At 47.7% G+C, this 27,323-nt stretch overlaps 2 protein-coding genes across 2 annotated transcripts; both read right to left on the bottom strand.

Annotated features, from left to right (window-relative positions):
• Window positions 1–8,781: 8,781 nt before the first annotated feature.
• LOC140855477 (F-box/FBD/LRR-repeat protein At1g16930-like) lies at window positions 8,782–10,913 on the bottom strand. Its single transcript, XM_073251362.1, has 4 exons — window positions 9,740–10,913; window positions 9,441–9,623; window positions 9,269–9,337; window positions 8,782–9,178 (listed from the first exon to the last, which is right to left on the bottom strand). Exons 1-4 carry the CDS (start codon window positions 10,634–10,636, stop codon window positions 8,906–8,908), a joined length of 1,422 nt encoding a protein of 473 aa, XP_073107463.1. The 5' UTR covers window positions 10,637–10,913; the 3' UTR covers window positions 8,782–8,905.
• An 11,045-nt stretch (window positions 10,914–21,958) lies between these two features.
• Window positions 21,959–23,573, bottom strand: LOC140855757 (putative pentatricopeptide repeat-containing protein At1g03510). The gene has a single exon (XM_073252406.1). The coding sequence runs from the start codon at window positions 23,460–23,462 to the stop codon at window positions 22,377–22,379; it is 1,086 nt and encodes a 361-aa protein (XP_073108507.1). The 5' UTR covers window positions 23,463–23,573; the 3' UTR covers window positions 21,959–22,376.
• Between the last annotated feature and the right edge of the window lie 3,750 nt (window positions 23,574–27,323).

The raw sequence follows: 27,323 nt of genomic DNA, 5'->3' as shown, positions 1-27,323 counted from the left end.
CTCGAGCTGCTCGGCCGGCGAACCCCGCTCTTCCTCCTCCCGTTGATCCAGTTTGTCGATTGTCAGGGGATCCTTTGTCTCGTTGCTTTGGGCGGAGATTTGAAAGCATCGTCGGGCGAGCTGTTGATCTCCGCGCATCTCCCCGACTCTGTTTCTGGTCGGGAATCGAACAAGGAGATGGTACGTCGAGACGATCGCCCTGAGGGCGTTCAGTCCGGGTCGCCCGAGTATGGCATTGTAGGCCGAAGGGACTTGGACGATCGCGAAGATGAGGGAGACCGTGCTTTGCCGTGGTTCGGTACCGACCGTCACGGGCAGGGTGATTTCTCCTTCTGTCGTGACGGTGTCTCCGGCAAAGCCGATCAAGGGCGTGGAGACCCCACTAAGTCGATCCGTCGGTAGTCGCATTCGGGAGAAGGTCGAGTAAAACAAAACATTTGTCGAACTTTCATTATCAACAAAAATTCGTTTTACATCGTAATTGGCTATTGTCGCCGACACAACAACAGCGTCGTCGTGGGGAGTCTGGATGCCCCGAACGTCGTCTTCCGCAAAGGTGATTACGTCGTTCGGTCGTGGCTTTTTCGTCGGCTCCCCCCTGTAGACGTCCCCGATCCCAGCCGCTTGGAAATCATGTTGATGACTCCGGCCGTCGGCTGGTTAGTCGGTGCCTCTTCAGTCGGCTGGGGGCGTCGATCGGCAGTCGGTCGGGTCGGCGGACCCTTTCGAAACTTGCCGAGATACCCTCGGTGGATGAGATTTTCGATCTCGTCCTTCAACTGGATGCATCGCTCGGTGTCGTGGCCGTGGCTCCGATGGAACCGGCAGTACTTCCGATGGTCGAGGCCCTTTGCCTTCAGAGGCGGAGGCCGTCGCAGGTATTCCTTCCCTTCGATCTCCATCAAGATCTGCGCACGGGGAGCGGAGAGAGGAGTGTAGGAGTCATACCTGGGACGCACCGACCTCGGAGTCTGTCGGCGGGGTGATTTTTGGATCTGTCGGGGTGGAGAAAGCCGACTACCGGCCGGGGGCCTGCTTGGTTCGGCGGGCTCCCGACCTTTTCTTCGCTTCTCCTTCGGACCCCTGGGCTCGACCAAGCGTCGGTCGGACGCTCCTTCGTCCGCGCGCATATACTTGTATGCGCGCTCCAGTAGCTCGGCGTATGTTCGGGGGAGGGTCTTGTCCAGAGAATAAGTAAATCGGGACGACCTCAGGCCCCTCTTCATGGCTGAAACCGCCATGTCTTCGTTGAGGTCCCGGACCTCGAGCGTGGCAGCGTTGAATCGCGCCACGAAGTGTCGGAGCGTCTCGTTTTCCCCCTGCTTGAGGGAGAAAAGGCTATCCGACGTTCGCGGCGGCTTTCGGCTAGTGCTGAAATGGGCCACGAACGAGTGCTCGAGCTGCGCGAAGGAATGGATACTGCCCGATCGAAGACCGGAGTACCAAGCCCTGGCAGCCTTGCGAAGTGTGGCGGGGAAACCGATGCAAAAAAGAGCGTCGGTTGCCCCTTGAATTGTCATGAGAGCTTTATAGCTCTCAAGGTGGTCGACTGGGTCGGTGGAGCCGTCGTAGGGCTCCACGTGCGGCATCTTGAACCGACTGGGAATCGGCTCGTCGAGGACCAGTCGGGAGAGAGGTTGGGCGGTCTGGAAGTCGACGTCGTTCGAAGACTTCTGGCCGTCCATCTGCAATTGGGCGAGTCGGCGGTCGATCTCCTCGAACCGTCGCTCGTAGTCGTCCGCTCGTCGATGCTGGGAGACCCCAGGAGTGGAGCCTCCGGAAGACTCTGAAGGAGAGGCCGACGGTGTGCGCGGCCGCTTTTCCTTCCTCGCCCGTTCCAACGGGGAAGGAGAGGGCCGCTGGGACCGTCGGTCGTCGCGCCGAGGTCGACCCTCCTCCTCCCCGTGGGAGCGCTGTTGGGAGTGCTCGCCTGGAGGCGGCAGGGGTCGGCGCGACCGTCGGCGGCTGCTCCTGGAAGGCATAGGCCGGGCCGCCGGTTGTTGCTGGAGGCTTTTGACTGCGTCGGTTAGTACGGTCATCTGCCGTACAATGGCCGCAATCTGCGCCTCCGTAGTCACTGCAGGGCGCGGAGAGCTAGGCTCCGCCGCCGGTGGTGGTGGAGAGGCCTCTTCCCGGCGGGAAGAATGCCTTGCCGACCCAGTGATTCTCGATCGTTGAGCTCTTGTCTTTGTCATGTTGACCCCTTCCTGGCGCGCCAATCTGTTGCGGCCAATCGCCTCGTCGCCCGATCGCCGGGAAGTGTGCACCTGCAAAAGGAAGTCCGCACTGACCGGAGGCGGCTCCGGCGGGGATCCTCCGACGGTCAAGTCAGAGAGGTGACTGGGCAACAGTGAAATGCAGACAGAGAGCTCTGAGAGGGAGAGAGGGAGAGAGAGGAGCGAGCCTGCGTATGTGGGAGAGACGGGGGGATCGATCGCTTGCACTGTTGCCTTCCCCGGTATATATAGTGGAGCACGGTATGGCGCCATCATTAATGGCGCGGACAAGTGAGGAACTGTCAACTCACTGTAGGCTGTCAGAGCCGCCGTGAAAATGTCATGTCACCGTGTAGCCGTCTAATCACCAGGGTTGACCCGGTTCTCGACGGGACAATGCCCCTAGGTAATTGTGCCGCATGTCCGTGTCAGAGCTGACAACGTCTGGCGGCCGTACGGCGGTTGGTGGAGTCGGCCGACCCAGGGTCGGTGGCCAGCAGAGTGGCGTCGGACTCCTCCGTCGGTCGGCGAGCTTCATGTGGGTCGGCTACCGGACCTCTGGGTTTAGTCGGTCGGGAATGGACCGTGGAATGGCCGCAGTTAGCCGCTGATGGCGTCCGTCGGCCTGTCGCCCGACTTACGATCGGCCAGTCAGAGTCGTCCGTCGGGTCGTCGGTTAGTCGGCCGGGCTGCCAGGTCGGGCCCTCCGATAGTCGGTTAGTCGGGCCGCCAGACGATCGGGCCCTCCGATAGTCGGTTAGTCGGGCCGCCAGACGGTCGGGCCCTCCGATAGCCGGTCGGTCGGTCGGTGGGTATTCCCCAACAGATGGCGTTCTAGCTTGCAAGATCTTTGGACAAATTGGAGGATTAAGAACAAAAATCGATTGGCTGGCAGTGCAGGCATCCAGCTCTTTGCAGCAGTTTGCAATGAAATTTGGAGAGAGCGGAATAGATAAATTTTTCTGAATAGAAGCTCTTCAATTTGTTCCACCCTGTTCAAGAATTTAATAAATTTTCACAACTGGGAATGCCTCTATGCACGGAAAAGGATGACCATGAGTGGCTTTGGAGCAAACTTGTTGGTTCAACTAGTTCTTTGTGATTTTCTTTTGTTGGCTTAACTAGTGACCTTTTCCTTTTCTTCCTCTCTGTAATCTTCCTTCTACTACTTTGTACATTCCTCTGATCTGAATAATAAATGGGGGCTGATCCTTCAGTCTCCACTTTCTTCAAAAAAAAACATGGTGAAAGAACCAGCTGATCCAAGAGAGTGGCCAAATAGAGAGAGGTCCAAGCGCATCAATGAGGTGGAGAAAGGGGATATGAAGGATGATGACAGTGGCACTGGCACAGAAAGGATGATATCAAGTGACAAGAAGAGGATTCTTGCAGGGTGGAGGAAGACAACGACACTATTGATGCAAGAGTGCTTGAAAAGGATTCATCCGGGGTAGAATCACTTCCTTCTTCTTGGCCATGAATATTCTTGTATGAAATTGGCGGAGAGCGACCATGTTGTCTTTCTCGGCAAACTGGAGAAGAATGTAGGGATTGTACCAGTTTGAGGGTTGTATTTTACTGGAGACAAAACTGGAAGGAGCTTTAATCGGTAGGTTTACGGAGCAACTGGTCAAGCTCTATCTGGTGGCCTAATTGCTATATCGGAGGAGCTAGATGAAGTTGATTTCATGTTTGCATCGGATCAATGCTTGTATGGGATCTTTCCAAATGCGAGAAGAACCGTGGATTTTTGTAGCTGTCTATGTTAGTTTATGGTCGAAATTAAGCAGTGTTAACTCTTAATCCTCTATCGGTGATCATGAGAGATTTTAACTAGATTCTATCTATAGAGGCGAAGATGGATGGTACACCATTTCAGAAGAATTGGTAGAGTAGAGAATTTAGGAAGTTTCAGCATCAAGAATCCTTGGTTGATTTAGGTTTTTCTAGGCCAAGATGCACAAGGTGTAACTATAGAAATGGAAGGGCCTGGCTGTGGGAAAGATTAGACTGGGTGTTGGCGAATGAAGGGTGCCTACATCAGTATCTGAGGCATCAATCAGACACCTTCCTCAAATTAGATCCGATCATCCAATTTTTCTCTCATTGGAAAAGAAAAAATGGAAACCAATTCCTCTTAGATTTGAGAATATCTAGTTGTCATGCAGTGAGTTCTAGGTCGTTGTGATTGAAGCTTAAAATTCTTCTGTCCCCGACTCTTCACAATTCCTAAGAATCTGAAGAACACCAAACTAACACTACGAAATTGGAATTGAATATCGATGGGTAATCATCTATTGAACTTTTTTATTTTTTTTGATGTAAATGAGTTAGTGAAGACCTAACTCAGGAGGTTTCTTTCATTGATGTAATGTAGATAAGTACAATATTTTAGGTCTATTATAATCTAGAGGAGTAACAAGCAATCAATTTCACAGTTCAGATTATTTCTTTCAGGTTAGATACAGAATTCATGCAGTTTTTAAATACAGAATTCATACAGATTTAAAAACAGAGTCTTCAGATTTCAGCATCAGATCCCTGTTTGCAGGTTTGTTTTGCATTGTAACTTGCTGAGTTATTCTTCCAGCAATGCATATCAGTGGGTAATCATCCATTGAATATTGAAATAGAGGCTGCCACTCTTCAACTAAAGGAGATCAATGAAGGATGCTTTCAACCGAGTGAGTTAGGGCTTTTTAGATCTAAGCTAGGTGTATATTATAGTCTTCTCAAATAGCAAGAAATATTTTGATTCTAAAAATTTAAAATTCGATGGAATAAAGATGTTGACAGGAAATAGAGAGACTCATGGTTTTTCATAAACCTATTCATAAACCGTGACACTGATTTCCTTTGCAGTGTTTTTCATTTCTTGAAATAGAGAGAGAGAGAGAGAGAGAGAGAGAGAGAGAGACTCATGGTTTTTGCCTCTCCAGGATATGATTAGTTTAACCATGCAAGTATGTGGTGATGATTTATTATGATTTTTTTTTATAATTATAATTATAAGAATGATACCCCCATGTGATGCGCAGCAAGATAATGAAAAATCAAATTATCCTCTTAACACCTTGCTCTCCTATACTCAAAAATCATGGTTCCTCCACCTGTAGCTAGACATGATGATAAAGGAGGTAGAGAAGGCTGAACGACAATAAAGTCTTATGCCATGTTTCAAATAATATTAACTCAATATCAAATTGAGAAATTAATTTAATGTGGTGGTGGTAGAACAACTGACTGAGCCAAACATCCACAAGAAATTTGCAACCAAATGTTGAAGTTATCCATAAACCTATTTCTTTTTTGAGAGAGAAATGCTTGATAAGGGAATCTGACACTAGCTAGTTGGCTATATTTCATGTTATATATAGATTCTTGGTGGTAACAAGGGGTACTACAGCCTTCCATTTTGACACTATTATTGTTATAAGAGAGTTTTATATATGACAGATTGCTATAAAATGCTAAGGCGTGAGCTTCTTCTAGAAAGTAGTCTAAAAGCAGGACACTGTTATCTTATCGTTTGCACAGACTTCCAAGCAAATAAGGCAAAATTTATATTTTAACGTTAAGAAGAGCCTGAAGGATGCTACAAGATTTTCACATATTTTATGTGCGAAAATCAAAAAAAAAGATTTGTGGCATTGCAGCATCTTTCTGACTCTTCTCAAAGCTAATAATATTTGAAGAGCTATGAGCACAACACATAACTTCTATGAATCTGGCGCACAGTTTTTTGAAAGTTCAGCAGATCATGAGACAAAGGTCACATGATTGTTTAATTCAGGCTTCCCCCCGCACATTGTTGGTCTGTATAGAGACAATGTAGCATTTAAAGAAACATCTAATTCAGCGGCTCTTTCAATTTTAGCTAACTTGTTTCAGTCGTTATACTTTTGTCATGGAGAAAAAGGAATTCTCTGTCATTGCATAGACAACTTCAGATAATGACTAGAATTATTTAAACAAGTAAAAAATTAAAACGACTAAAAAATTTTCTCAACTGCTCATGCTCTTTCATGCCCATCTAACCAATACTCAGCTTTCAATAAAAGAAACTGTACATAATATTTTAGGAGTAGGTATGTTCCTGAGTCCTGAAAACTTTCATGGTGATTTTAGAGATGATCATTTTGTTTCAATGATGCTGTAATCTCACGAGAAACTTGGTGCTTTTAACAAAAGAGTGCATTGCGTGAACTTTCAAGTTCTTCAGATAACTCAATATTACCAATGAGCCAAAATATAGATCAACCAGATAATTTGGATCGGCAACCAGAGAACAGAGCTGATTCTAGAATAAAAATGATGAAAATCATAAATGGCATATTATTTGCAATATTTAAGTCTAGCTGATGTTAGATGTTGTGATCCTCTCTTGGGACTTACTGTCTTGCAGAAGTTTTTAGGTTGTTCAAAAAACCAAAGACTATCCTTGTGACAAAATAGACATTGTTAAAAGAACTAGTTTAGGACATCAGCAATAAAAGAAAGAGTTGATTTGTAACCAAAAAGAAAAAACAAAAAAGTTGATTCAAGAACAAGAATAATGGAAACTTACAAACCTTATACATGTCAAGGAGGATGATTACATAGATTGGCATTTTCAACAAATCAATAAGGTTTCTTAAGCCTGAAACAGGTTGCTTGCTTCTTTGGATGATTTCAGTTTGAACTAGAAACATATCTAGTCATCTGTTTATGCCATTACATTTCTGGTTAATAGATACACATAATTTAAGCATAAGAAAACTCTAAATTTAAAGAACAGGATGTGTAATAGAAAAGAGAGTGATATTCTATAATCATTTTTTTTAAAAGAAAAATTTGCCAATAAACTTTCTGACGATGCAATGCTGAAAGGGTACAAATGAAAATAGACTAGGTGCCTGGCCAGAGAAATGCATCTATTACTTTTGTTGCTGTCAATCTCCAGGTATAGGTTGCTGATGATTTCAAGGAAGCAATTAACCCTCTTCTTTTTTTATTCTTCTTTGACAATTAATGGCCAAGGAAAGTACCAGTTTCATAAATATTTACATCAATAACCCAAATCCCATCGAGGAAGGAAGGTTTTACTTACATAACAGATTTAATCAAAATTTTTTTCTACCATTGACTTGCAAACTATGACATAATCACGTGTAACTTTAGTTCATTTGAATAGTTCAGGGAAGACCTCACCAAGTTAATTAGATCTCATTTTCAGAACTTAAGTAACATAAGTTGTTAAAGATAATTTAGATTGGATGTAAGAATTATCATCCATCTTTTATTGCTGAAAATTTTGTGTTCCTAGCAAAAACAACCGGCATGTTTTTCTCCAATGTCCAGGAAATTGATCATTTCAATGCTCTACTTGAATAAACAAGACTGTGCTGCATGGTAATGATCACATAAAATAAGTTTGAACCCTTGCAGGACAAATTTCAGAGTTTATTTCAAGTAGAATCAGCAAAAAAAACCTGATGAATTATCATTTAAATCATGCACTAGATTGATGACTATGACACTACAATACCATGAATTTAATTATTAAATGTTTTATGTGGAGTCCAAATCACTAAATTTCATCACTTGCTGGCTCCATTCCCTTTTCAAAAATATCTTGAGGGAAGATAGGGATGACATACAGGTGAGAACCAAGACTTTAAAGACAAGTAGTTTGTGAGGAAAAGCAGACAAGTGGATTATGAATTCACTTGTAATGATACTGGTTACAAATAAAAAAAAATATTTTTACATATAAAAATTATAGACTAGCATAGTCAAGGGAGGTTGTACATTTTTAAGTACGTATTGTGTCTTTTACCAACAAAAGTAAATATTGTGTGAATGGACATATCATATAACACGTTTTGTTCCTTTCTCAAGGGTCCACTTGTTTTAAACTTGAACTTTGGTTAGAGTGGTGTTTATCCATGCAGAAACATCTTGAAGTCCATATATCACCTCACTCTGAGACTTGAACAAATTCAAGCTGCCCTTGAGAGCTTGGACCATCATGCAGGCGTATCAAGGTTTGAGCTGCCACGAGCACCCAAGTTCGCACCTCGAACCACCATGAATCATTCAAACTAGGTTTGACCTATAAAAACTGCCTAATTTATCCTTCAATCACCAATCATATGGGTTCTTGAATGATCAAAAACTAATCATTGATGATCCTAAACAACTCTAAGCCAGGCCGCCTAATTTCTCACCGTCATTTTTCTCTTTTGGAAGAAAAGAAAAAGCAAGGAGAGAGAAAGAAAAGCTTAAAAAAAAAAAAAAAAGAGAAAGAAGCAAAACTCATGAATTATCACAGGAATCATCAACTACAAGAATGACGAAACCAGTATAGTACAAGGAGATCTGTTAAATATTCCATGGAATTAAAATCGATTTCATTTCTTGATGGCTCAACTATCCATTAAAAGGTACAGAGATCTAATAGAATCAGAGTGGAATCATAAAGAAGTGAGAAGCAAGGAATAAAAGATACAGTATGAAATTTGAAGTACATCAAAAAGTATTCCTAAGGAAAACATATACCATAAAGTAACAAAAAAGAGCAGCATACAACTTAAATCGATGAGCATATTGTATTGAGAGCTAGAGTTGAAGTTTAATTGATGGTTAGGAGGTTATTGGCTCAACCCTACATCAAAACAAATATTTCAAGATAACAAAACCAGCTTCTTTTAAACATATGTTACTTCAGTATGTGGATTGGTTATCCACCTTAGGAGTTTTCTTTTCACCCTCATGTGGTGACAGAATGTCTGCTCGATACCTTGGATGTGTATTTCCTCCAGTGCTATCGCACTCCCAATTAAGAACTTGGCTAGCTTCATTTCATCTGCACCTCCTTGGAAGTTCACCAACTTAATTTTTCTTAGATGATGCTGCAAGCAGTTATATGAAACCTTTGGCAACTCATGAAACTCTGCATCATCAGACTCCATATCACTATCCTGCAATATTTAACATCACCAGATGAGCACTGCTATATTTATAAATATGCATAGACCAATTCAAAACTGAAGGAGAAAAAAATAACGTACCATCATCATCTGATGATGTCGTAAGCAACTGATTGAAGCCTGAAATTCTGTTTCTTTCCTTTCCAAAGACTGAAAGATACAATACTATTTGATAAGCATGAATATTGGTAGATGGATATTCCCAAAACCAAAACAATGCGGCAGAGAAAGGTATTCATAAAGGTAGCAATACCATTTTCGTAGCAGTTGGAACAAAGATCATGGAGAGGACTTCCAAAATTGGAGAAAATTCAAGGAAATTAGCTATTGCAAAGATTGTGTGTGTACTTGTCATACTCCCTTTCAGCTCCAATTGCTTGAGTCTTTGAAAAAATGGTGGAAGACCTTCTGATAAATTCTTAGAAATTACAAATTCCTAAAATCAAAGGAGACATATTAGTGAACGAATCTAAATTTAGACCTGACCTCAAAAAAAAAAAAAAAAAAAAATCTAAATTTAAACCTCTAAGTTTCTCGACAAATAATACATACCTCAATTTTCGGAGTTATCAACCTTAAGAACTTTGCCTGGCCAAACTTACTGATAAAATTCCTGAAGCTGATATCCGTATAAATATTAAGACCTTTGCAGAAGCAAATCTCAGCATCAATCAGATTCACTGGGTTTGTTAATGAAAAAACCTGCTCTGGTAGGTATCCTTTGTAATAGAAAGACTGCAGATTGGGCATGTCAAATTCGATTCGCGACCATCGACTATGAAAACATATCAGCTTCATGCTTTTGAGATTTTGGCAACGAAGCTCGAGGTTTTTCAGATGCTCATAAAATTCTAATACAAAACTCCTAAGAAGAGGGCAGCTATCGATCAGTTGTTGAAGCACCTGCGGTTTCACACGAGGACGACTCAGTCGAAGTGTTTCCAAACACCCAAAATCCATGCGAACACAAGCATTAATACTGCAATCTTTCAAACTCAACACACGAAGATTCTTGTAGGTCATGAGGCCTATCGGCAAAAGGTGTTTGTCTATCGAAGGACGATGATCACTGCTGAGGCAAGCGGTAGGATGATCAACAGCGCCATCTAGATAAAACTCTTCAAGCCCTCGGCGCATGGAGAAATATATCCAATCCTTGAATTCGCTGAAGTGGCGAAAACAGTGGTTTGTTCCGTGGAATTGAAGTCGCAACTTTCTAATGGGTGAGTGCTTGCGGTGCTGCAATGCAGCATACAAGTCACTGCTGCATACTAAGTTACTGCAATCGATATCGAGCACGGGGACGCGGATCCACAAGTATCTCCACCTTTTTGATAGGAGGCTGGTCTGCGCCGCGTTTTTGGTGGGTAAGAAGGATAGGATATGCAGAAGAGCAGCATCCGACAGATCGTTAATGCCATGGTTCTTGTTTGTAGTAGGCTTTGCCATGAGATTGGAGAGATGAATTAGAAGAGTGCACCAAAAGAAAGCGTTGAAGGAAAACAGATTCAGATAGCAAACAAGTAAGACGCCTCCTTTCTCTGTTCTCTTCGACGCCTCCTTTCTCTATTCTCCTGTGACTTGAGAAAGAAACAGAGAGGGACGGAGAAAGGAAAGGGACAGAGGGCGAGGAGGAGAGTTAAAGAATCAGGGTTCCAATGAGGTGGAGGCGTATCGGGTCCAGGTTTCGAGTTATTTGAAGACCAGGAGGACTCTATATGGAGATAATGACGCCCGGAGATGCGGCGCGGGGGATTAGTGACGTGGTGGCGAATGAAAAATCTCGCAACGGAACGTATTTGAAAGGGCTCAGAAGCCGCAGCGAGTCACGGCAGGCTCGTTGGTCGCTCCAAAGGAGTTCGCCCATCTAAATTTTTGGAGGGGTCGAGTATATGAAGAGAGTGGGGCTACATCAAGTGGTGGTGGGACCAGACGACGCCTTGGCCGGTTATTTTTCGAAGGGGAATGGGAGGAAACGTCTTGCTTCCCCACTCTTTATTAAAAAAGGGCTATTTATAGGATAGTAGTTGCAGTAGGCTCAGCATCTTGCTAAAATGCTAACGACAAATAAACTGAAGAAAACCCATACTCCGTAGAATTAAAAAGAAAAAAAAAAAAAAAAAAAGAAACTCTGGACAATCAACTCTACTGATTCTCCCTTCTCCAGCTTATGAATGATTAGCTTTTTGGAACAAAAATATACCTTGGCCAATCGAACCAGAGGAAGGTGGAATCTCAGTTGGTCAAGCAGTCAACTTCATCACCAACCGATCTGACCTTTGCTTCTTCACTACAGTAACTTCAGTGATAGGCTTTAAACCCCCTAACACCCCAAACTATGGTGCTTCTCATGACGATTTGGTGAGGAAAACCTGCATGCCATGGTGAAAGAACCAGCAATCGAATTGTGTTGAAAAAACTAGAGAGAGAGAAGAAGAATTGGAGAAGAAGAATTTTTCTTATTATTTTTTCATATCCTAGCTTTAGGGGTTCTCCCCATTTTATACAAAATTTCCTTGTTATTTTTTGGAAGATGATAACACATTTTTGATTATCCCTTAAACAAGGAAAGCATTTACAATTATTCAAGGAAATACAGGGTTGTCAATAGGTGTGCAAAGCTGTCAATACTCTCTCTCAAGATGAAGTGAAGATATCATGAAGTCTCATCTTGCTGCAAATTGAAGAAAATATATAACCACTGAAACCCTTTGTTAGAATGTCTGTCAACTGATCTGAAGATTTAATAAATGATAAATGGATAACCTTTTGATCGAGCTTCTCTTTGATGAAATGGCGATCAATTTCTATATGTTTAGTTCTGTCATGTTAAACTAGATTGTTGGCAATGTTAATTGACTTTTTCGAGGTAAGTAAATCTTCATTTAATTGACTTTTTCGACCCCTGCTCTGATCTCCTAGCCGCCCTCGCAGATTGGGCACCAGCTCCTTGCCAATATCGAGGCGACGAATCGGGCGAGGAGAAACGCCATCCAAGCGGAGGAGCGTCGTCGGGTTGAAATCGCCCGTTTCGAATAGAAGGCAACCGAGCTGATCGCCCTCCAAGAGGCCCTGGAAAGAGAGAAGCAGGCCCGGGAGGAGGAGAAGCAGACCTCGGAGGAGACGTGAGAAAGACGGAGGCCGAGGTCGTCAATTTGGCTGAGCAGATTCCAGTCCTGATCTCGGAGGCCAGGGTTCTTGCGGTAGAGGAGTTCAAGGCCTCCGCGGAGATGAGGGACCTGAATGTCCGATTCGGCCAGGAAGCGTTCATCAAGGGGTTCGAGCTCTGTCAGGAAAAGGTGGTTAGAAAATTTTTGGAGCTCGACCTCAGCTTTCTGGGTGAGGAGTCCGAAGATGAGGCCGGTCCCTCTTCTGCCGTCACTGCTGTCGCAGCCCCCCTTCCAGGGACACCGAGCTCCCCCACCCCTACCACAGAGGTCTGAGACCTCCGACCTTGTATTTTTCTTTTATTGCAATTTTTCCTTTTCTTTTTGTCTTTAATAAACATTCAATCAATAAAGTTGAATTTCTTGTCGTGGATGGCTTCTCCTTTCTTCCTCTCCCCTTTCTGCCTTTCTTTCTGTGATGAAACGCGTCTTGACGCTTTTATCTCCCGATGGCAGTGTCCTGCCGAAGCACTTCCCTTGCCCCTGGGGATCCCGCTGAAGACCACGATCCGGTGACTGAGGAAGAAAGTTCTTCACTTGACAAAAGGGTCGAAGAAGATGGAAGACGAGCTTCGCAGGTTGAGGGAGAGTCACTCTGAAGCCACCGCGGAGGCCACTTGCTTTCGGGATCTCCACGTGAAGGGGATCATGGAGTACAGCCGGAGGAAGGCGGACTTTATGAAGGAGCTTGAGGAATACAAGAGGAGTGCCAGCGATCGAATCTGGGCTCAAGCTGTCAAGATCAGTGCCCTCAGGGTGGAATTGTCGGCTGCGAAGGAGAGGATCGGCCAGTTGGAGAAAAATTCGTCCCGACTCTTGGCCCGGGCCGACGGTGATCGGGAGTGATCGAAGAAGGTCTCCGACCTTTAGTAGCAGCTTCAAGATGCTGAGGTGAGCTATGACGTGCATCGGGCCGGCTGGCGTAGGCAGGTAGATGAATACAAAGGGAGACTCAGGATGGCGACCGACGAAGTCGCCCGTCTTCAAAGGCAGTTGGCTGACAGGGCTCAGCTCGCTTCCTCCCGGGACTCCAATGAACTCCAGTCCCTAAGAAGAACTGCAGAAGGGCTTTCTGTCGCCCTTGGGGAGGAGAAGGCCGAGCTACAGCAGTTGAAGATCCAGCTGGTGTGTGAGCAGTAGGCCGTTAAGGACGCTGAGGCAGAATCCGAGGTTTTGAGGAAGAGGCATCGAGAGGCGGAGAACGAAAGCCAGCGACTCCGTCGGGCGCTCCAGGACGCGCTGCTGAAAAAGAGAGAGCTAGAAGAAGAAGTTGAAAATCTGAGACAGTCCTGGATAAGGGGCGAAGCAGATGATTCGAGATCGGAAGGAGCAGAGCTTTCCTAGGGCTCTTTTTGGCCTTCCATCTTTCTATGCATACATTTTCTCTTTTGTTGTTTTGTTTTGCTCTCGTCGTTTTGTTTTTCTTCCTTTGGCCTTCTGGGCTTCGTGGTGTATATTTCACAAATGGAATGAAAAGGAGATTTCGTGTTACCTCATCCACGTATTGTGTTGAATCGTCGTCCGTCGAACTTCTTTCATTTTTTGACTTGTCCGACTTTGACGTCGCTTGGAGGTGTCCAGCCGTCGCTGCGCTGACCTGCTTTTCTTGTCGTCCATGGCTGTGGGCTCGAGCTTGATGGTCCGAACTCCGCATTACCTCGAAGGTGTCGCTGCTTTATTGACTTGTGTCGAGAGCCTTCTTAGAGATCGGGGATGTTTGGTAAGAACTTCCCATCTTTGTCGAGGTGAAGCTCCTTAGATCTTTGGTGCGGTTTGTTTTTAGTCTGTTGCCAGCGTTATTCACCGCTTTTCTTTTTAGTTTTTCTCCTCTCTTCAAGTGAGGATCCTCCCCTTGCTTTTTGAGGGGTCGCGTAGGAGTGTTGAGGTGCCATTGAGGAAACTTTTTTCTTTACCCAATTTTGCTGGGCGGTCGAGTTTTTGTCATCGTCGGGATGAGGTTCTTCCTCTATTTTTGACGTAGTCGATCTCAGCTTAGGTTAGGACGAGATTCTTATCCTGTCTCCAATGGGGCTGTGGGGGCACGTAAGGGTCGTTGCAAGGGCCTCTCCCTCCATCCGACCTAAAAGAATCGGGCCTTCAACTTTGCTCATGTTAGGGCGAGGTTCTCCTCCTGTCCCTAACAGGGCTGTGGGGGCGCATGTGGCCGCTGTTCGGCCTCTCCCCCCATCCGGTCTAAAAGAATCAGGCCTTTGACTTTGCTCATGTTAGGGTGAGGTTCTCCTCCTGTCCCTAACAGGGCTGTGGGGGTGCATGTGGGTGCTGTTCGGCCTCTCCCCCCATCCGGTCTAAAAGAACCGAGCCTTTGACTTTGCTCATGTTAGGGCGAGGTTCTCCTCCTGTCCCTAACAGGGCTGTGGGGGCGTATATGGGCGCTGTTCGGCCTCTCCCCCCATCCGGTCTAAAAGAATCAGACCTTTGATTTTGCTCATGTTAGGGCGAGGTTCTCCTCCTGTCCCTAACAAGGCTGTGGGGCGCATGTGGGCGCTGTTCGGCCTCTCCCCCCATCCGGTCTAAAAGAATCGGGCCTTCATTTGGCTCATGTTAGGATGAGGTTCCCCTCCTGTTCCTAACATGACCTTGTGTTAATTGTTCAAAGGGGTCATCCCCAATCGTGACAGACCCACACCAAAAAGGGAAAGACATGCAAAGTTCGAAAGGAATTTAGATTCAGAGCAAAGTCGTGAGCAGTATATTCACAGGTTTCTCGAGTTCCGCAGTCATGGGAGGTCCGCCCCTCCTTGAGGCCCTCCGGTGATGGAGTCGATGGTTCCGATTGGAGGATGATTTTTGGGCTGCTCCTCCCTCCTTGGCGGTTCGGGTTGTGGTAGGGCCCTTGGCCGATCTTCTCTACCCTCAGACCGACGTCGAATGAACCTATCAAGCCGACCTCGCCGGATGAGCTCCTCGATCTCGTCTCGGAGCTGGATGCATTCCTCCGTGTCGTGGCCGTGGTTGCGATGGTAGAGACAGAACTTGATGGGATTGCGCTTCCCGAGGTGTGTGCGCATCCTCTCAGGCCTGGGGAGCTGCTTCCTGACCTCCATCAGTACCTGAGTTTTTAAGGCATTGAGGGGGGCGTAGTTGCGGAATCTTCTCGGTGGAGAACTCTGTCGAACCTCACGATCCGGACTTCTCTGCCTACGCACCCGAGGCAGAGTTTGGACACGCTTGTGCCCAGGAGGGGATCGAGAACGTGGCCGAGCTTCTCTCGGCCCTTTTTCGACTGCGGGCTTACTCGAGTCTCCTGTCGGCCGTTCCCTCGCAGTCTCCTCGTTCTTCATTTTGAAGGCTTCTTCTGCTCGGGCGTACCCTTCGGCCCGAGCCAACAGATCAGCAAAATTTTTGGGGTACTTCTTCTCCAGAGAGAACAAAAAGTCATTTTTCTGAAGGCCGCCCTTCAGAACGGCCATTGCTACTGACTGGTCCAAGTTCCGGACCTTCAGCGTGGCGACATTGAAGCGGTTGATGTAGGCTTGAATGGACTCCCCCTCCTTCTGTTTGATATTGATTAGGAACTCCGAACCCTTTCGGGGGCGCCGGCTGCTGACAAAATGGGCCACAAATTGATGGCTCATTTGATTGAAGAAAAAGATGGTACCCGGCTTCAGCGCCGAGTATCAGTTTCTTGCCGCTCTCTTCAAGGTGGATGGGAAGGCTCGGCATAAAATGGCGTCGGGTGCGCCATGAAGCAGCATCATCATCCGGAAGGCCTTCAGATGATCAATTGGGTCCAAAGTCCCATCGTAGCTTTCGAACTGGGGGAGTTTGAAGTTCGGCGGGATGGGTTCCTGCATGATCATTTGAGAAAAGGGAGGGTCAGTGCAAATATCCTCACCATAAGCGTGGGGCGCGTGGCGGAGTTCTTCGATCCGCCGGTTCATCTCCTGGAGTCTCCGATCTAGGAAATCCTCTCGACTATGGGTTTCGAGGGTCTTCTGGCAGAATGGGGGTAGAGATCTTCTTGGGGTGGAGTCGTGGTCGGACTGGGGGCTTTCCACCCTCAGATTCGCCTTTTCGGGAAAGACTGGGCGGCTGGCCCAAGTGGCGCGCCCCGCCGTCGGGTTTTAGAGTTCCGGCGATGCCCTTTCCGACCGCACCGATGCCTGCGGCTGCTGCTGCTATTGCATGGCCTGCACAGCTTCAGTTAGGCCTCTGACCTGCTGCACTAGTAGGTCGAACTGCTCCGTGCCAACCGCCGTTGCCGGAGGAGGAGGCAGAGGCTGGGAGATCGGAGGTGAGGTCGGAGCCTGTGATCTGACCGCGGAGGCCGTAGATCGTCGTGTGGATGCCCTGCAGGGAGGCATCGAGCAAGGATCCAATGAGGGGAGGGAGGAGTGGATGTCGGAGAAGATGACTAGAGGTGGTCCTGTTGAGCGCTCCTTCAAGAACAAGGGTACTGCAAAGGTTCGTGCCCTTCCTCTAGCGCCAATCCTGTTGGTGCAAAAATCCGCTTGCGTCGGAGAAGCTGGAGCCGAGGGAGTCGCGGTCACCGCCGGGACCTGCAAAAGAAGTCTAAACCAGAGGTGGGGTTGCTCCGGCAAGACCCTCCAATGCTCAAGTCAATTTTCTGCCTCAACAAGAATGGAGTGCTCGAACAAAAATTTTTGCAGAGTTTTGGGATAGAAAATAGAGCTTATAGAATAACGTATCTGGGGTCCTCCTTTTATAAGCAAAAAGGGGACAGTAGACTGATAGTGACATCTGTAACCGTCTGGTAGTGGACTGTCCGGAGTCAAGCGGAGTTTGTTGCGAAGAGTAGTGGAGCGGGATCGTGGCCACCACCCAAACGTGACACATGGAGTCTATTGCGGGTAGTGGAACGGCGCCCGTTATCGTGACTTGTCAGGAGGTGGGAGGAATTGCGCGATATTCGTCGCAGGGAGTGGAGCAGAATTGTGGTCATTATAGCGATCTGCCAGAAAGTGATGGAGCCGCGCGGGATCCATCGCAGGAGGTGGAGCAGAATCGTGGTCATTATAGCGATCTGCCAGGGAGTGATGGAGCCGCGCGGGATCCGTCGCTGGAGGTGGAGCAGTATCGTGGCCGTTGCTGCGGCCCACCAGTGGGCCCAGGCCTGTCGGTCGAAGTTCGGCTGGAGTGTCTGGCGGAGAGAGGTGGCTGGCCACCCGTCTGAGAGGAACTTGGAGTCCGGCTCCCGTGGGAGTCCGGATGAAGTCTTCTTTCAATCGGGGTTAGGGATGAAGCCCGACTCCCGTGGAAATCCGGACGGAGTCCACCTGCAATTGGTGTCGGGGGCGAAGTCTGGCTCCCTTAGGAGTCCGAACGAAGCTTATCAGCAGTCGAGGTTAAGGACGAAGCCCGACTCCCGTGGGAGTCCGGGCGAAGCCTTTCAGCCATTGAGGTTGGGGACCAAGTCTGGCTCCCGTAGGAGTTCGGACGGAGCTGCAATCAAAGTCAGGGATGAAGTCCGGCTCTCTTAGGAGTCCCGACGAAGCTTGCCAGCAGTCGAGGTCGAGGACGAAGCCCGGCTCCCGTGGGAGTCCGGGCGAAGCCTTCCAGCCGTTGAGGTTGGGGACGAAGTCTGGCTCCTGAAGGAGTCTGGACTAAGTCCATCTGCAATCAAAATCAGGGATAAAGTTTGGCTCCCTTAGGAGTCCGGACGAAGCTTACCAGCAGTCAAAGTCGGGGACGAAGTCCGGCTCCCTTAGGAGTCCGGACGAAGCTTGCCAGCAGTCAAAGTCGGGGATGAAGTCTGGCTCCCTTAGGAGTCCGGACGAAGCTTGCGAGCAGTCGAGGTTGAGGATGAAGCCCGACTTTCGTGGGAGTCCGGACGGAGCTTTCCAGCCATTGAGGTTGGAGACGAAGTCTGGCTCCCGTAGGAGTCCGGACGGAGTCTATCTGCAATCAAAATTAGGGATGAAGTCCGGCTCCCTTAGGAGTCCTGACGAAGCTTGCCAGCAGTCGAGGTCGAGGACGAAGCCCGGCTCCCGTGGGAGTCCGGGCGAAGCCTTCCAACCGTTGAGGTTGGGGATGAAGTCCGGGTCCTGAAGGAGTCTGGACTAAGTCCATCTGCAATCAAAATCAGGGATGAAGTCCGGCTCCCTTAGGAGTCCGGACGAAGCTTACCGGCAGTCAAAGTCGGGGACGAAGTCCGACTACCTTAGGAGTCCGGACGAAGCTTGCCAGCTGTCAAAGTCGGGGACGAAGTCTGGCTCTCTTAGGAGTCCGGACGAAGCTTGCCAGCAGTCGAGGTTGAGGACGAAGCCCGGCTCCCGTGGGAGTCCGGGCGGAGCCTTCCAGCCGTTGAGGTTGGGAACCAAGTCCGGCTCCCGTAGGAGTTCGGACGGAGTCTATCTGCAATCAAAATCAGGGATGAAGTCCGGCTCCCTTAGGAGTCCGGACGAAGCTTGCCAGCAGTCGAGGTCGAGGATGAAGCCCAGCTCCCGTGGGAGTCCGGGCGAAGCCTTCCAGCCGTTGAGGTTGGGGACGAAGTCCGGGTCCTGAAGGAGTCCGGACTAAGTCCATCTGTAATCAAAATCAAGGATGAAGTCTGGCTCCCTTAGGAGTCCGGACGAAGCTTACCAGCAATCAAAGTCGGGGACGAAGTCCAGCTACCTTAGGAGTCCGGACGAAGCTTGCCAGCAGTCAAAGTCGGGGACGAAGTCCGGCTCCCTTAGGAGTCCGGACGAAGCTTGCCAGCAGTCGAGGTTGAGGACGAAGCCCGGCTCCCGTGGGAGTCCGGACGGAGCCTTCTAGCCGTTGAGGTTGGGGACCAAGTCCGGCTCCCGTAGGAGTCCGGACGGAGTCTATCTGCAATCAAAATCAGGGATGAAGTCCAGCTCTTTTAGGAGTCCGAACGAAGCTTGCCAGCAGTCGAGGTTGAGGACGAAGCCCGACTCCCGTGGGAGTCCGGACGAAGCCTTCCAACCGTTGAGGTTGGGGACGAAGTCCGGCTCCTGAAGGAGTCCGGACTAAGTCCATCTACAATCAAAATCAGGGATGAAGTCCGGCTCCCTTAGGAGTCCGGACGAAGCTTACCAGCAGTCAAAGTCGGGGACGAAGTCCGGCTCCCTTAGGAGTCCGGACGAAGCTTGCCAGCAGTCGAGGTTGAGGATGAAGCGCGGCTCCCGTGGGAGTCCGGGCGAAGCCTTCCAGCCGTTGAGGTTGGGGACGAAGTCCGACTCCCGTAGGAGTCCGGACTAAGTCCATCTGCAATCAAAATCAGGGATGAAGTCCAGCTCCCTTAGGAGTCCGGACGAAGCTTACCAGCAGTCAAAGTCGGGGACGAAGTCTGGCTCCTTTAGGAGTCCGGACGAAGCTTACCAGCAGTCGAGGTTGAGGACGAAGCCCAGCTCCTGTGGGAGTCCGGGCGAAGCCTTCCAGCCGTTGAGGTTGGAGACGAAGTCCGGCTCCCGTAGGAGTCCGGACTAAGTCTGCCTGTAGCTGGAGTTGGAGACGAGATTCGGCTCCCTTAGGAGTCCGGTCGAAGTCCACCTGCAGTTGGCGTCGGGGGCGAAGTCCGGCTCCCTTAGGAGTCCGGACGAAGCTTACCAGCAGTCGAGGTTGAGGACGAAGCCCGGCTCCCGTGGGAGTCCGGGCGAAGCCTTCCAGCCGTTGAGGTTGGGGACGAAGTCCGGCTTCCATAGGAGTCCGGACTAAGTCTGCCTGTAGCTAGAGTTGGAGATGAGATTCGGCTCTCTTAGGAGTCCGGTAGTTGTAGAAATCTGCCGTTGGTGAAGTTCGGCTGTTGGTGAGGCCTGAGGCAGTTTGGGTTGGAGTTGAACCTGGCTGGAAGGAGTCTGGAAGGGATTTGGGGAGCAGCCGACGGTCGTAGGAGGTCGGCTGGTAGCAGAGCTTAGTGAGCGCCTGGGGCGGCTGGATAGACGACTGAGGGAACTCATGTTGAAGGAGTTTGGGGTGGTGCAGTGGGAGTTCGTCCGTCGAGGAAATTCAGTCAACACCGTGGAAATCCGGCTGTTGGAGAAGTCCGGAGAGGTACCATCTGCAGTCGAAAGTCGGATGAGTCTTGGGAGGATCAATCCTGCTGAGAACTTCGGCTGGGGGTATTTTATACCCAATACCAGTCCCCCTACTTCCGAGTTCGAATTTCGAATGAAGGAAGTACAGAGAGATTTTCGCAGCCGAAGTACAGGGAGATACCTCCATCTTCTAGAGAGGATGCTGTTCTGGAATGCTTGGTTGGTAGGGAGGAAGGAAAGGATGTGGATGAGGATATCGTCGGAAAGGTCGCTGATGCGGTCGACTTGGGTGTTGCCGCCGGGCTTTGCCATGAAGGAAGAAGGCGAATCTCTCCAGAGAGAGAGCGCGCGCGCGAGCTAGAGAGAGACGGAGTGGGGTGGAGGAGAGAAGAATAGAGGAGGTATGAGATTAGGGTTTTGGTGGCGTCTTGGGTTCTCCTGCTGCAGGATGCGAGGAGGAAGGAGACGGCATAAATAGGGCTCTCCAACGTCCAACCAATCTTATAGGCCGAGGTTCCCCCCGTTTCCACGGCCGCCTCAAGCGAGAATTGTGGCGCAGTATCTGGAGCAATGGACTCACTCGACCGGGACTCTCCGGGAACCCAAGGTCTTGGTCGTCGAAAAGATGGTCACGCCAAGTTACGCTGCATCTGATTCAACCACGTTGAAATCTAATTATGCCAATATGGTCGACCAATTGAGAATTAAAGAAGTCACCTGGACGGGACTTCTCTGAACACGGTGATCATTAGCCGTGACCGTCATTTCTCATGAAGACTTTCTCCATCATTTGAGAGAAGTACTCTCCGCCGTACCTGCATTTTGGCAGGGAAGAAAAAATTGGTGATCTTGCAGGCTAGTGCTCGGATCTACGAATCTCCTTCTGTTTCAGTTTGAACCAACGAGGTTGATGAATTGCATCCCAATTCATCTCTCTCCTCAGATTCTGATGTTAAATCCTTACTTGAAATTGTAGGGGGGGTTGTCAAGCCGTCTTTCAATAGCCATGTCAAGAAGTTAATTAGGAATCACAATCCCGATGTTTGTTGCTTATTAGAGACTAAACTTCCTATTAAGCTATTCAGAAAGCATAAAAATTAATCCGTAATCGGTGGAACTTTTGCACCATCCCGGTGGAAGGTCAGTTAAAGGGGATCATTATTCCCTGGAAAAAAATTCTTGGCTCTATTGACTTTATCAGTGCAGATCGACGAGAAACTCTTGGTGTCGTCTCTGTCTCAAATTTCTAATCTTGGATCAGAGGGGGTTATTTATGCCAGTATATGTAGTCTACACTCACAAATAATTGGAAAGTGTATTGTAGTTATGGTCTCCAACTGTTATTTTGGAAGATTTTTATGTCATTGCCGCAAGCAATGAGAATAAAGTTGGTTAACCTTTGATGTCCAAGCATTCCAGAACTTCAACAGTAGAAATGGCTATGTGGATCTTGGTTTTGCAGGTTCACCTTACACTTGATGTCACCTATATATACGTATGTTTGTATATATAATACATGGATAGTACCTAAATTTCTTTTATGTAGGGCTCTTCTCAATGTAACATCTTATCATCTTTGAAGAAGGTGCCACCAAGTTGCCTCCCAATGATAACATCAGATGATAAAGCCAGTGTTCACATTCAGACTCTCCAGATTTACTTCAGCCAAACTAAACTATGATCAAATAGCCAGCCATACACCACTATGCTATTACTGCATCTGAATAGAAGAGCAATGCTTGTCAAGCTAATTGTCTCCATATGTCAGATAATGACACGAATAAATAGGAAATAAAGAATCTCTGTGGTGTCCTTTGTGGATGACGACACGCTGACAAGGGAATTCTTACAAACAAAACAACATTTACACCATTAACATCCCCATCTTCATCCGTTTCTTACAAAAAAAAAAAAAAAAAATCAAAAGACTACCCCACATATGATCCCTTTTCGCATGTTCAAATCGATGTCCCAATCTGATACGCTTGATCAAGGCTAAGGAAGCCCCAGAAGCCTGTAAAAGTCCTAATCTAGAACAACGGTGATGATGAGCTACAACTTTTAAGACTTCTGAGATATAAACCAACTGCTTCCAGGCATCCTCTTAACCCCTCTTTCCTCCATCTGCCTTCTGACCCTCTCTGCCTCCTCATATTTCCCTGCGGCGGCGTAGATGCTTGACAGCAAAACAAAGTTCCCTGCATTCTCTGGCTCTATCTCAAACAACACTCCTCCTGCAATCTCCGCAAGCCTGACTTCTCCATAATTCCGGCAAGCCCCGAGAAGTGCACCCCAAGCCTTAGCAGTCGCTTTAACAGGCATCCCCTGTATAACCTCATAAGCCTCATTCAATCTCCCTGCTCGGCTCAAAACATCCACCAAGCACGAGTAGTGATCACTTCCTGCCACAACTCCATAGCCTTTAGTCATTAGCTCAAAATATTCCAACGCATCATCTGCAAGTCCCGCATGACTGCATGCTTTTAACACACCAAGAAACATAATCCCATCCGGCCGTACATCGTCTCTTTCCATTTTCTGAAGAAGAGACATCACAATTTGAGCGTTGCCATGGAATGCATACGCTGATATCATGGAGCTCCATGCTACCACGTCCCTCTCCAGCATCTGATCGAAAATTCTACGTGCAGTGATCAAACAACCGCACCTGCCATAAACTTCAACAAGTCCACTGGACAGGTGGGAATGCAGTTGGATCTGATGTCTAACGGCAAAGCCGTGAACTTGTTTGATCAAATTCAATGCGCCAATGCTTACACAAGCAGGTAAGAGCGCTAGAACCGTGATCAGGTTGGGCTGCAAACCTGATCCCTGCATCCGGCGATAGAAACCGAGAGCTTGAGACGACCCGTCATCGGATTCTGCGAGTGCTGCGATTATTGAATTGTAGGATGACTCGGTGGGTGTGACATCCATGAGCTCAAACAGTCGCAGCGCGTTGGCTATATCGTTAGAATGGGAGTAGAGTGAGATCATCGCATTCCACACGACAACATTTCGTTGCGGACATTCTTCGAACAATTGCCGGGCATAGGTAATGGAGATGCATTTGCCATACGAATCAACGAGAGCGGATGCAACAAATGGGCTAGAGGGCAGACCGGCCTTCACGACATGGGCATGCATCTAACTGATAGGAAGTCGGTTCCTATTCTCCAAACCATGCTCAACAATAGATGTACGATTGGGTCTAAATCAGATCAGGTTTGACTTATAAGCGGGCCTACCTGACACACTTGTTCAAGATTTCATTAATTCGAAGAACGTTGACATTTATCAAAAAGGAGGACACCAACGATACTATTGACGGTACAAGCACTTGCACATGCCCATTAGGGATGGCGATTTATTTTATCCCATCGAATAGCTCAATCGACTCGATTTGAATAAGATGAATTTTACTTGACCTATAATGAATTTTAGATAGATACGAATAATATAAATCCCTCTCCAAACCTTCCGATATATAGAAATTCTCTTCTCAAGATAAAAAAAAATTTAATTTATATATAAAAAAATAAATTTTTGTAGCTTCTTCTGATCCGAATCATCCAAACTTGTCCGATCCTACTCATCCAGCCTCATCTTGAGGCAAGTATGAATATTGTAGGTATAATGATCTATTCAACTTATAATCAGAGTCGGTCCTGGTATTTTTTAGATTTGGAGCTAAATGAAAAAGTGGAGCCTTTTCTATTAAAAATTAATGTACTTTAAATATTAATTATTATTAAAAAATTAATCTACGTAGAATAATTTTTTATAGATATATTCATCAAGCAGCATATAAAATCCATCATTAATCTATTTAATTATTTTTTATTATAATATTGTACAAAGCCATCTTTGCATCGTATTGAAACATCAATGCAAGGCTTGGGCCTGAGGCGGTAATCCAGTTTGACCTGCCCCAGGGCCGACCCTGCTTATACCCAACCCACTACCACCTCTAATGCCCATCACCGATGAAATATTGAAAGAACAAAAATGATATCGTACACCGATCCAAGGGATATTGTGGCTCAAACTTCTTCTCTAAAGATATTTGATCGATCTTTACCTCAAATCATAAGCCACTCCAGTGACTATGTCAAAATACCACAGAAAAAATTAACCTCCTCGTGATCCCATCAAATCATAGAACACCATGCTTCTTATAGATCCATAAGGTGTGCCTTCATTGGCTTTGAAGCCGCCTGTAAACAGTCCTGAGGTCTCTTGCGTGTATCCAGCTTTTTAAGGCCATCTTTGTGCGGCTGTATATGCATCGGACCTTCGCCCTCAGACCAAATCAAAACCCATAGAGGATGACATGCTATGCTACCCTATGTACTTCATTAATTTTCGGTTGTATGTTGTCTACTATGCATATGCCTCGAGAATTGCCCTAGATCATTTGAGCCTGACATATTCATTGATTTCTCCTCTTCTTGTCCCATTTCTCCATAGACAATACCAGACAAAAAAAGAAAAGAAGAAGAGATGGAGGATAGAGAAAAGGTGACGGGAGATGAAGAGCAAGGAGAGGACTTACCCATGTGCCCGGCTTCTACCCATAGATGTCCATGCTCTCTGTGCTCGTTCGATCCCCACCTCGACCTATGAGTCTCATAGTGGCCTTGGCCGATGCATCGACTGTCGATCCACTCTCAGCCGACCAATCCTTTGCTGTTGATCCCACCATCGGCCTCCACTATCAGCTTCGGTCGTTGGCCTCCATGAGGCCTCTTTATAGTCCGTCATGTCTTTTACTAAAAATATGTGAGTAATCATGAGTAATGCAAGCCCCCCATACTCAGCTTCTAATAGTCAACTCATGCCAACTCATGCCATTAATAGATAGGGCCTCCACATACAATGAGATGATGTTATCAGGCATGATTCTCGAAGATATTAAATGAGAGGCAAAAATCTCTGACATCCTCATGCTCTCCTTTTCCCAAGGCTCCAATCTTACTTATAAACGATAAATAGGGGATCCCAAAAAGTATGCGCCTCTCTCTCTCACAAACGCTCGCTCTTTTCCATCTCATGCGGAAAATCTGATTTGAATGTCGGAGGATCCTTATTGGAGTCAACTTCGATGAAAAATTTTCTTACAGGTCAGACTGCTGTCGATCCATCAGACGTCATCTCGCTCCAGCATCTCAGGTCAGGCTTCATCAGCATCCGAGCTTCTCCGACAACAAGATTTCTATGGTAATCGGACTCCTTCCAAGTTTCTACGATGGTCGACCGCCTTTAGGCTTCCAGCCGAGCTCCTGCGATAGCCGAACTTCTACCACGAGCGGCCTACTCCGAACTTCCACTACGAGTGGTCCGCCCCGAACTCCTGCTGTGAGCAGTCTACTCCAAACTTCCACTATGAGCGGTCCGCCCCGAACTCCTGCTGTGAGCAGTCTACTCTGAACCCTTACAGCAGGCGGCCTACCTCGGATCCCTACTGTAAGCAAATTCCATCCGAGCCTCTGCTGTAAACGTATTCCTTCCGAACTTCCATTACAGGTAGACTTTAGCCGAACTTTTTCGTAGTCGGGTCCCGCGACAACCGACCTTCGATCGAGCTTCTACAATAAGCGGTCTCCTTTCAGCCTTCTACAAGAACCAGACTTCGACCGAACTTTCATAGCGGTTGGATATTGGACGAGCTTCTACGATGATCGAGTTTCAGCAGCTGAATTCCTACAACGATCGATCGCCTCCGATGTCTGCCGAACCTCCCCAACGCCATCCAAAGTCCATCACCGACTGACCCTCTGCCAGATCCTTCATGAAACCGCACTTCCCCAACGGATCATCCTCAGGTGAGTTTCCACATTGGGCGAATCCCAGACGGATTTTTCTAGCAATCAGATTCCTACCGAACTTCGCCAATGGAAAGTCTCTGTCCGAGCTTCTACAGCAGGTGACCCCCACCGGTAGTATCAGTGCCTAAGGTACCCGACAATAGTAGACTCGTCAGCAGCTTCACAGATATCCGAGCTTCTCCCAGACCAACAATAGAGAGCCATCCCACTCCATTAGATGTCCTAGCCGAGCTCCAACCAACGGATCCGAGCTCTCTGACAAGTCACGACAAGAGCCGCCCTCCTCCCTGCAACAGATTTCACGCAGTTCCATCACTCTCTGGCAAGCCACGACGAAGTCCACTACCCTGCTCCACTCCCTGCAGCAAATTCCATACGGCTCCACCACACTCTGGCAAGTCACGACAACAGCCACCACTCCACTCTCCGTAACCAACTCCACGTGGCCCTAAACGACCCATGGTGCCACTACTCTCCGTAATAAACTCCAGGCGGCTCTGAACAGCCCACTGCCAGGCGGTTACAGGCGTCGCTGTCAATCGGGTGCCCCCTCCGTCTATAAATAAGGACCCTCAGATACATTTTTCTCTAAGCTGGTAACTCTATCTCAAAACTCTGTCAAAATTCCTACTCGAGCACTCCATTTCTGTTGAAGCAGAGTACTGACTTGAGTGTCGGAGGGTCTTGCCGGAGCACCCCCAACTCTGGTTTAGACTTTCTTTGCAGGTCCCGAAGGCGACCGCGGTCATCCCAGCTCCAGCTTCTCTGGCCTCGGTGAAATTTTGCACCAATAGAATTGGCGCTAGAAGGAGGGCTATGTCTTTGTAGTATCCTTGTTCTTAAAGGAGTGCTCAACGAGATTGATTTCGATCATCTTCTCTGACATTCTCTTCTCCTTCTTCTACTAGATCCTCACTTGATGCCTCTCCACAGAGCATCCACCAGGCGATCCATGGCCTCCGCGGTCAGATCTCAGGCTCCGGCCTCACCTCCAGTTTCTCAGGCCCCTCCTCCTCCTCCGACAATGACGGTCGGTGCGGAGCAATTCGACCTGCTGGTTCAACAGGTCAGGAGCCTCACTGAAGCGGTGCAGGCCATGCAACAGCAACAACAGCCGCAGGCGTCGGTGCGGTTGGGGAGAGCATCGTCGGAATTCCAAAATCCGACGGTGGGACGGGCC

Source organism: Elaeis guineensis, chromosome 2 (assembly GCF_000442705.2).
Source record: "Elaeis guineensis isolate ETL-2024a chromosome 2, EG11, whole genome shotgun sequence".
Lineage (NCBI taxonomy): Eukaryota > Viridiplantae > Streptophyta > Magnoliopsida > Arecales > Arecaceae > Elaeis > Elaeis guineensis.
The sequence above is the reverse complement of the archived record's forward strand: the minus strand, read 5'-3'. Positions and strand labels throughout refer to the sequence as shown.

Coding starts and splice junctions, on each gene's coding strand:
- LOC140855477 (XM_073251362.1), bottom strand. CDS start 10,636: ATGGCAAAGCCTACTACAAACAAGAACCATGGCATTAACGATCTGTCG. Junction 9,624..9,739: donor TGATAACTCCGAAAATTGAG/GTATGTATTATT, acceptor CTTTGATTTTAG/GAATTTGTAATTTCTAAGAA. Junction 9,179..9,268: donor GACATCATCAGATGATGATG/GTACGTTATTTT, acceptor TAAATATTGCAG/GATAGTGATATGGAGTCTGA.
- LOC140855757 (XM_073252406.1), bottom strand. CDS start 23,462: ATGCATGCCCATGTCGTGAAGGCCGGTCTGCCCTCTAGCCCATTTGTT.